Source organism: Magnolia sinica, chromosome 5 (assembly GCF_029962835.1).
Source record: "Magnolia sinica isolate HGM2019 chromosome 5, MsV1, whole genome shotgun sequence".
In the NCBI taxonomy this organism is placed as follows: Eukaryota; Viridiplantae; Streptophyta; class Magnoliopsida; order Magnoliales; family Magnoliaceae; genus Magnolia; species Magnolia sinica.
Window position 1 is genome coordinate 3408895 of NC_080577.1, and position 11093 is coordinate 3419987.

The window sequence follows — 11093 nt, forward strand, 5'->3', positions numbered from 1 at the left end:
TGAAAAAAAAGCTGCACCGAGCAACCGAAACTTTATTCGAATTTATAAAAGTAAAGAAGATACAATTTTCACGAATGAGCTGATGGAGACTAACTATCGTCGACCGTTGATTCGATCATACCCCCATTATCATCCACGATCTCACTACCATCGTAATCATCATCACCGTTGATCTGATCAAGGACAAGGATTAGTCCCATTGCAAAGGCCCCATCAAACCCAGGCTTGAGGCAGAGACAGAAGACGTCCTTCCCAAGCATTACATTCGCCGAAGCAGCCACTTTTCTCTTGATCTCAGCACCGGCCTCTCGAGAGCCGTTGGATGCAGATATGGAATAAAAAGTGCAGCATCGGTGGGAATAGGAGCCCTCGATTTGGTACTCCTCCACGGGGCTTCCGTACACTTCTGCCGTGACGCTCGCTCGACCGATGATGGAAGAACGGCGAACGCTGAAGATGGGTTTCTGACCGTCCATTCTCTCCCCTAGAAATCCTTCCCACCGATGGTGAAGGCTCGGCCTCTGCCGCACCATACAAATGCATCAGTATCAAACCTTTCAGTAAGCATACCTACGTGAATTTTCCAAAACGCCGAGTGTGCCCGAGTCGACTCAGATCGTCTAAACTCGGTGAAAATAGTAAAACCCAAAAACACGGCAGCACATGTGCCATGTGTGCGAGATCCGAGCTTTCCTTGATGTACACCATACGATTCGTATCATCTGCCCAAAACAAATGGACGGCTACAAAAGAAATCATTTAGACCTCCTATTTATTTCACATACTCACTGATGATTTTGACCAAATGATATAATAAACATGTCCTGTCTCGTGGAAAGCTCAGATCTCGTACACGTGCCATACGGACACTTTAAATTGCGGGAGATAAGCAGGGTTGTGCACACGTGTGGGCTTAGCAAACCTACCGTACCTTCTGGAAAATGCTTTCTGCAGATTTCGCATACTCTTTTGTGGGGGTAGCATTACGCCTTCTGTATACTTGTTTACAATCAACGCAATGAAAGGCAATCCGCTTGCTTCCGTATTTATCAAATATTCAAATTACAGGCTGTATTGCATTCCCCTTTGTACTCTTACAAAATGGGATGATGATACGCAGACGCTAAGAAATTGCATAGAAATTGAATACATGGCTTATGAGTAATTCAAATTAAAACGGTCTGAATTATTTGCAAGAGGTTAGATGTATCATGAACCAAAAAATCACGCTAATTGGATGATCGTACCATCAGATTTGTGGATATCTATTGGATGGTTCAAAATGACAAAAAAATCCAATGGTCTGATTTCGACAAAGAAGTGTCCACTAGTCAATTGTTCAACCAATCTACCTTATAGTGGGTTCCACAATTTAGTCGGTTTATTTAAGTTAATATATGCAACGCGTACCATCTCTAAGTGCCTGCGTATCAAGCGTCCTACGCAGCCAGAGTATCGTATAATTATAACTCCCTATCTAGAATAGAAAGAGTAAATAGAAAGAGTAAAGACCACTCCGTAAAAAACGACATGACCGTGTCAATAAGTCAACTCGCCCCGCTCCGAGCGAGTCGCGACCGAGTCAGAGAGAGAGAGAGAGAGAGAGAGAGAGACCTTGCGACGGACGGTGAGGAGGCACTTTCCAGTGGCGTTCATGAGGACGAGTTCGTCAAGGTTACCGGCTTCCGGGCCGTAGCTGTCGACTCGGAAGACGATCTGACCGTTGGAGTCGTAGACGGTGAATCCATCTCCTTCGAAGAAGTGGGAGGTTTTCAGTACGGTCAGCTGCGTTTCCTCTTCGTAGCAGAAGCTCTCTTCCACGATCCCTCCACCCATCGATCTAAATCCCAACACCACAACTCAACAACAGAGAGAGAGAGAGAGAGAGAGAGAGAGAGAGAGAGAGAGAGATTGGGTTTATGGAAGACTGTGGGTTGGCTTTTTGAGTAGGCTTGGCCACATGTGGAAGATGTTAAATAGTCAAGATTGGTAAGGACGACTGTACCGTCGCTTTCCGTGTAGAGCATTTTTATGAAGGAAAAAGTAATCCTCGGTCGAGTACCACTTTGGTAACGATGTGCCAGACTGGAGTTTTTATTTTTTTATTTTTTACACACACACACCCCCACACACTCACGCGGTAGTGGAATTTCACCACCTATGGGTACTCGAACCCTTTACCGGGTGTTGAAACTCCTAAGAGTCACTTGCCATTCTTCACATTTTTCAGGCCATTTATCAAAGATAAGGACGATTGGATCATCAGGTGGGTCCCATGAACATAATAGAATTTGGACCGTTCATATGTTTCTGTTGACTGCCATTTGTTATCCTTATTTGTGGCCCATATTATGATATTCTAGTCTTGGTTCCCGGGACATGGCATCTACAAGGAAGGTTTGCCCTCTCAACATATCTGATCTAGCACATAATCACACGCTGACACACACACACACACACACCACACTACATAGGCACCCGACCCCATTGTCTCAGTGTTTGAAACAATATCTGTCTACTGCTAGGCCATGAAACCGGACACTAATGCCTCGTTAGTTACCAGGTTATTATATTTTAGCCAGAACTAAAGAAATGAAAAGGGTAGGACACAGTGACGCGAGCGTTTACTTTGTTTGGATAGCAAGTATCAGCCAATGAGACTCATCTAAATAATATCTGTCTACTGCTGGGCCATGAAACCGGACACTAATGCCTCGTTAGTTACCAGGATATTATATTTTATGTAGAACTAATGAAATGGAAAGGGAAGGAAACAGTGATGGGACCGTTTACTTAATTTGGATAGCAAGGATCAGTCAATGAGACTCATCTTTACACATTATATTAAAATATGGAAAAATCTTATCATAAATGTATAGGTAAAATATTCTACTTTTGGTCATTTTTACATTATAATCTATAATGAAATGCTTTATTGGAAGGTTTTTGAGGGTACTAAGGAAGTAAGGGGTCATTTGGCAGCATATTTGGAATTCAGGGGATTGTTAATACTCACTTTCACATAGCTTTGTAAATTATTATTTTTTGGATTAACAATTTTCTCTTTTTGCTCATTTTTAAAGGTAGAAGAGTCACGAATGTAACATAAGCATAGGTAGGCTACTAATCTATTATACATGTGGCCTGATGATGATATCCCAAAGCAATTAGATATTGACTGCATCACTAAAATTACATCAATAGAATGATTTAAGTCCAAACATTGCCCATATAAATTAATAATTAAAAAACATTGGTTAATCGCTTGATTATGATCCTTTGCTTGTGGCCCATCCCAGGCTTGGGATTTTATCATTTTTTACTGAAGTATATATTTCAATGAGTTTCTCACAATCATTGTACCAAACATCGCATATGTACATAATTATGGATTTAAAGTTGATTTAGTAATTAAATTCAAATGCTTGTGAATATACTACCTAGTTTTAATGCATTGCTTTTTTTGGAGTACAACGGACTTCAAATACAAGCAAACAAACACAACTAAAGGATTTAAAATTATCATTGATTCATAATCACCTTAATGCAGAATCGGTGATTCCGAATCCAAGTATTTGAAATTCAAGCTGCCAAATGGGTTGTTAATTCAACAAAACTATTAACTCATAGTTCTTTTATAGGGTCATCATAAACCTAATAATTTATTTTTCATTTCGAGAACAAAAAAATAATAGAAAGAATTTTGTCTTCAATTGAGATTACAAAATTTTAATTTTCTATAATTGGTATGCTAGAGTTGTTCGACTTTAAAAAAATTTTATTGATTCCACTCACTTGGACTATGTCCAAGTACGATATATTTTAGTGCATTTCTTCTTTGACATTATAAATTAAAAGAAGAGTTATGTCAAGATCAACATCTCTTTAATACTATAATACATATATTTTTTTTAATCATTCTCATTCGCTTAATATTGTTCACTTCAATAATGCTCATGCTTATGATAGTTATATTATTGGATATAAAATTTACTTTATGCAAAAAACAAATACCTCAACCTCTTCATTTTCTTTGTTCGACAACTTCTTTCTCTAGAATTTTATTTCGATCGTATTCATCTCTTTTAGTGTTGTGATTGTCCAAATCTGCCTCTTCCTCTTTCTTAGGAAGATTGAACATCAAGCGATAACTTCGTTAGAAAAGCTTTCATGAAGAATACATGTTGATTGATTTGTTACTCATGTAACATAGGAAGTGGAGCAAGCATGTTCCTATCACAAATGGACCGGAAGAAGTCCAAAAGGAAATCAACAACAAATCAGCATAGTTCGATCGATCGAAATCGATCAAGCAGACTGATCGATGAAAATTCGAATTTAGATGAAAAGTTTGTTAGACACTTTTTACTCAATTTGATCGATCGATCGGGTCGGTTGATCAGAACAAATAATTTTTTTGGGTTTTAAACTCTAAACATTTTTGCACCATTCCAATTGATTGATCGGTGATTCAATCGATGGACAACAAAAATTTATACATTTTTCAGTTTTTATTTCCTTATTAGTTTAGGTCTTTTCTAATTACATCTTAAGGTTTGTTTAAGGGTAGCTAAGCATGCAAACTCGTTTATTTTGATAGATTTTCAATAAAATTCTCTAGATTTCTATTCCTCTTGTGGATTTGAGAAATTTCTCTTGTAAATTCAAGAGGGATTTGTGGATTCAATGTGTTTATTATTTAAGGAATATGGTGATCATCATTATCACGCCCTACCCTGCGTTAGTTTGGTATTAGAGTGAGGCATTTCCTCGGATCGACAGCTTTTAACAACGAATCGGGCAACAACCCCATCGACGGTGCTTTAGGAAATTATCCTTTAACAGTAGCAGCTTTTGAGGAGGCACAACGGGAGAATCAGCAAGTCATGCAAGGTTTGCAAGTTTCTCTCGACTACATGACAAAGGCCTTAGAGCAACTCCGTATTCGTGGAGATGATTTGCCTCTCGTATGCACTAGAATTCGCAATTATGTGGATCGCCGGGTGATGTTGGTGGTGAATCGCAGACTCACTCTCGAGGATGTGGGATACAACGATGAAGAAATCAATGACACAATCTTAAAACACTACGGATGAGGCAATAATCAGGTAGATCAAACAGATTGAGAATTCAGGATGAAAGTCGATCTTCCTATCTTTAATGGCCAACTCCATATCAATGACTTTCTCGATTGAATGCTTGAAGTCAAGAGCTTCTTTGACTACATGGATATCCATGAAGAGAATAAAGTAAAACTCGTGGCTTACAATTTCAAAGGCAGAGCTTCAACTTGGTGGGAATAATTTTAGCTCGCATGGACAAGACTGATGAAGGCACCAATCCGCATGTGACAGTAGATGAAACAACTTATGCAATTGCAATATTCCTCCCTAATGATTACGATAATGTATTGTTCCAATAATACTAAAAATATTGGTAGGATAGCCGATCAGCGAGAGATTGCGTAATGAAATTCTATCATTTTGCGGCATGAAATGATTTAGTTAAGATTGAATCACAGTAAGTCATCTGATTCAACAGTGGTTTGCATGTTGTGATTCAGGATTGGGTTCAGATATAGCTCATTTGGACGATGAACAAAGCGATCAAACTAGCCACTCAAGCGGAGGCATAGCTTGAACAATCCAACACACATACCTATCCTGTTAATAGGGTGACCATTGTGGGTCCTAAGTAGGGAGCACCATAGTCACGCCCCGAAATTCAGATACAGAGTGTGCACCCTCAAACCCGACTTTCGACCCATGACACGTACACTGGGTGTACTTAATTCATTATTCGTACAATTGTTTAGAGGCACAATTCAATGAATTCTAAGTTCACATCCAAATTTAGCATCCATTCATCCACGTTTGTATTACTTTCCTATAATTTCTATCATCATATATTCAAAACCACATTGTCTGAACAAGAATTATCTGAGTCTACTCATTCGAAATTTCATTCAACAAAAACTAAAATACAATAATAATAATAAATCAAACATTCTTCAATGATCATCACATTTATGTACAAATAGATACAAAATGAAATGAAACTCCTACATAAGTAATTAGTCCATCGTAGCATGTTAATCTTTTGCCAAATATGGCACGTGGTCCCGCGATTCATCTAGAAAACGATCCTTATTTTTCCGCCACATAGTTTGAATTTTCTATTTCATTCATATCTGTACGGTTGTCAATTCACAACGTTAGCTGGCCAGGCTAGTGTGTGAACCCATCATAGTTCATACACGTCATAATTAAAATAGAAATGCATGGATGTTATAAGATGCATGGATGCGTGAATGCATCAAGTGGGTAGATCCGTCCACTTGCTTGAGTTGGATTCCATCAACCCGCATCTCCCCCTTTTGGGTAGGCTTCCACCATCTTGGTAAGCTTCCACATATTGTGGGCATCCAGGGATGGTCCTCTAGGTCACCCGGTACTGTAAGTACCTACGGGTCTTCCAGGGCGTGCCCCCAGGATTCAACACAGGTGTGCTATGCATGACATGAATGAATGAAAATGATCGATGCATCATATTAGCATGTTGTCACATATAGCATCATGTTATATCTATAGAATTTCAAGCTTTAAAATACAATAAAACCACCAATACAAAGAATCACACTCAACATATCAATCAAACAACTACTTTAAGTATGATGAAGAGGAAACAAGTTGGGATCACTCACCAGATGATTTAGGGAGAAATTCGATAGAGCAGATCAGAGAATACCTATAAATAATCCATATGCAGTACATTATAATATTTATAAAAAAAAATATTAATTTCATAAAGCATTTGATTTGTTTTGATTACTAACGAAGGTCATACATGGGAGTGGTACTTAGGTTTTATAAGGTAACATACTTCATAGATATGGTTTATCTTATCTATCTTAGTTAAAAAAGGCAGTCTAGATATCTTATAAGATGACCCACTACATGGATGGCTTGGATCTTGTAATAGCATGTTTTGTGATACATAATTTAGCCTATGTATGTTTTTTCCAAAACATGCATGTACCTTGTATAAGTTTTACCATGCATTTGAATGCTGAAATATATTAAATTATATATATCTAACACATTTTTTTATGTGGGTCCTACTTAAAAGGATCTGGACTGATTATATGGTTACCACCACTATATTGACCACTGGAAAGAAATTTCAATCCAATCTGAAATTTGTGGGACCCGTAATACCCTAAACAATTATTGTACAACTGCCATTATTTTCTTTCTGTATGGGTTGCATACATTTTAAATATGTCCTAAATTTACACTCTTAATCTACAGTACCCTTCCAAATCAAATGGATGGAGTGGATACAATAAATATATCATTGTGGGTCCACAATCTGATGACCCAAGATGGTTTTTAACATTAGAATCCGCACTTGGTTTCAATGCCGGAAGCCAAACTTTTATTTTTTGTACTTATTTATTTATTTAATTTGTTAATAGGTCCATGATAATCTAAACCATGGATAAGATAGGTAATCTCCTCATAAAGGATGGGCCCAAAAATCTCCTTGAAATAACACTTTTGTAGCCCACACGAATACTCAATGGTGACAATTTAATTTTCACTGTTTAAAGCGCTGTGGTCCACGTGAGTTTTCTTTCGAATAAAATTTTCAATCACATATCTCTTATTAAGTGAAAAGATTATTAGACAGTATGGATTTGATACTTACATCAAGAAAACCCCACATACAAGGCCATCAATCCAGACTAATTCCGGTAACGTAAATAGATCAATTTCACTTTTGCACACTGGAGTGTTTTTACACCCATTTTATATTATTGTATTTTTTTTCATTATAGTCCATACATAATATATGTGCATAAGATCTATCCCATTCACCATTTTACTAACATCGTTTTAGGACATTAGTAAGAAAATGAGGTAGATTCGTTATTCTGGTGGGTCATACCACCATGAACAACACCGATCGTACTTTCACCATTAAAACATATACATTTCTTAATTCGGACCCTCCTAACTGTATATGTAAGATCCGAGTTGTTCATTGGTCCACCCAATCATTTTTTAATGGTCAAAATAATTGGTATCTCCATCGGAACTCCCTGCAACCCCGATGGACATTCCAATGGCGAATGCATCACGAATTCTAATTTTGCATATTATGGCCTACCAAAATGTTAATTTAGCCTAATTTTTGGAGGTTTTCCATATTTTGGTCCTTAGAACCTAATGGACTAAATTGATCGGGCCACACATGCAAAATATGTAATTCAAGTAAAATAAACAAAAAGAACTTACGTGTTTCCTTTTATTTCTTGTTACATGCCTAAGGTGCTCCAAGGTGCATCGTGCATATGCGCACATATTGATATATGTGCACATGCATTGCACCCATGGTAGATCCACACCATCCATCACTTGAAGCCAAAGTATAATAACATATTTAAAATAAAGATCTAAATTAAAATAAAATAAGTACTAACTTTTGCAAGCTGTTCTTCCACTAACCACTCTACTTTTATCTTTTCTCTTATTTTTATTTTTCTCTTTTTGATCATGAGAAATGTCTGTCCTTATAAAGAAAAGAGAGTTACTCATATAAAACGGATAACAAAATGATGTGGGAGGTTTCAACCGATTTGATCCCCTTATATATATATATATATATATATATAGAGAGAGAGAGAGAGAGAGAGAGAGAGAGAGAGTCATGCTCCCCTGCGCACCTACGCACGTGCGCACCTTTGCACACGTGCCATGGGTGTCTAATCTGAATGGTCCATGTGATGCGGAATCCCATGAAACCACATGTGACAAATTTTCACCCCGATCTAAAATTATGGTGGGCCATAGCAAAGAGAAATGCAAATCAAGGGAGGAAACTGTTTTCATTTTCCATGGCCCATCTAAGTTTTAGATCAAAGTAAAACTTGGGCCTGGGGGGTTTCACGAGGTGCTGCTTCAAATGAACGGTTCAGATTTTAGATCCACATCACGTATGATGGGTTCTCAAAAAAGTTCGTACGTAGTACGTACGAACTAGTTCGCAGGTGAGCGTTTCCGTGTGTGTGTGTGTGTGTGTGTGTGTGTGTGTATATATATATATATATATATATATATATATATATATATATATATAACAAAATTTTTAAATTTTTAAAATTTAAGGAACTGAAAAAATTTGGAGTTCTTACGGATGTATTTTCCATTGATATGTGGGGTCCACCTTGTTAGATCACTAGGAAAATTCACTCCGTTCATTCAACTTATTGGATCTTGTTAACTTATGGACTAAAAATAGAGCTTATTTAGTAATCATGTATGCCACAAAGTTTGAAAATCAACTTAAATCTATCTATTATTGGAATTTTCCCTGTGACCGGATCTGATGATCGGTTTGGATCTTCTCAGTGGGTCCTACTATGATGAAAGGGTGATGTATTTGCCTGGTCAAGATCCACTTCCGTTTCGCAACTAAATGAGTTGAGAGATTCGTGTGATAACAAAACACATTGGTGTTATCTTTAATCTTTTTTTTTTCTTTTATATATATTAAGATACGGGTTCAGTTGCATAGATAGGAAGTCCAACATCCCTTAGTTTTTCGAAAAAAAATTTTAAAATGTAAATAACTTTCATTCACACCATTAGTTTCAAATGAAACTTTACCATGGCCCATCATTTTGTCTACTCTATCAACAAGTAAAGTGTGAGCCTTGATCTCACCAAGATGGCGAAAATGCCTTTTCAATGACTCACATCTACCTATAATTCAAATCAACGTGTATTAATGTCCTATGTGAAAACTTACCGGTAATTGTAATGTATGTCTTATAATCTTTCAAATGAATAGTTTATTTTGATATTTTGATGGTCCGTTTGGCGGATACAAACATGATAGACGGGATAATGAAGTAAAAAAAATTTAAGTAATTGGATTGTTAGGATATTAATCGTACTTACGGGTTATTGTACAGTGAGTTTTGTAAATGGATACATAAAAAGTAGTTTTTAGATGCAATCTATGTTAGAAATGTACACCATTAGATTTAAGTAAATGGTTCATTGGTGTAAAATGCTTAAATCATAATTTTGACAGTAAGTTAAGCATATTTATAAGTGATGATCAAAGTGAGCGGATTCAAATTTTAACTTGATGTGTGAACAAGTGCATGTGAAGATTTAGTAATTAGTTTACTTTGATCGGGTGGTCCAAATTTAAAGTGGATGGTCAGATATCTACATTTGATGGCGATAGGTTATATTAATAGTTAGTTTTAATTTATGGGTAAGAATATTAGGGTATTTAATGATTTATCCTATCAATCAATGGTTGAAAAGTACTCTCTATGGTTAGATTCAGGTTAAACTACATAAGTACTAATGGATCTATAAGTGTAAAGTTGAACAAGTGTAAAAGTGTAATCATACATCCTTATGTACAGGTAAACTCGCACCTAAAATTTCGGGTTGTTACAACCACAGCCAAGGGAAAAAAACTTAGGGGGTCTCCTCAACCTCCTACACCCGTGAACCGAGAGTTGGGGAGCGGACAAGTAAGCCATTTGCTTCTTCAATCATGATGTTAATGCATTGCCAATGTTTCAGCTCCAAGATTAACCATCTTACATGTGATGCTCCTTTGAGGTGACCAAGGTGATGGGGGTTGGTAAATCTCTTACAACTAATGACAATGTTGCATGTAATCATAAGGGATTCACTTAGATGGGTCTTCTAAAGGATTTAGACAATGATATACATATAGAGATTGGGTTTAAACTCTAAAAAATGGTGGAGTTCAAGCACATCTTTAAGGTGGATGTTAAAATCCTTGTTAAAGTGTTAATCTCAATGAAGATGACTAAGAACTCATTGATTTATAGGCTTGAGATGATGGATATGTTCATGTAATCACCTAAGCTTCTATTTCACCAAAAATACATCCAATTGTTCAAAACCGAATGCCCTATATATAAAGTTTGAGTTACAATGATTAAAAAAATAGATAGAAAACGGCTCTATCGATGGCATTAAGAAATCAACTTTCCAGTTGAAATATTGTAACAACCCTAAATTTTGGTACATTATTAA

General features: G+C 36.7%; 1 protein-coding gene across 1 annotated transcript; it reads right to left on the reverse strand.

Annotated features, from left to right (window-relative positions):
- Positions 1-2047, reverse strand: LOC131245146 (protein LURP-one-related 5-like). Its single transcript, XM_058244401.1, has 2 exons — positions 1615-2047; positions 1-521 (listed from the first exon to the last, which is right to left on the reverse strand). Exons 1-2 carry the CDS (start codon positions 1834-1836, stop codon positions 90-92), a joined length of 654 nt encoding a protein of 217 aa, XP_058100384.1. The 5' UTR covers positions 1837-2047; the 3' UTR covers positions 1-89.
- Between the last annotated feature and the right edge of the window lie 9046 nt (positions 2048-11093).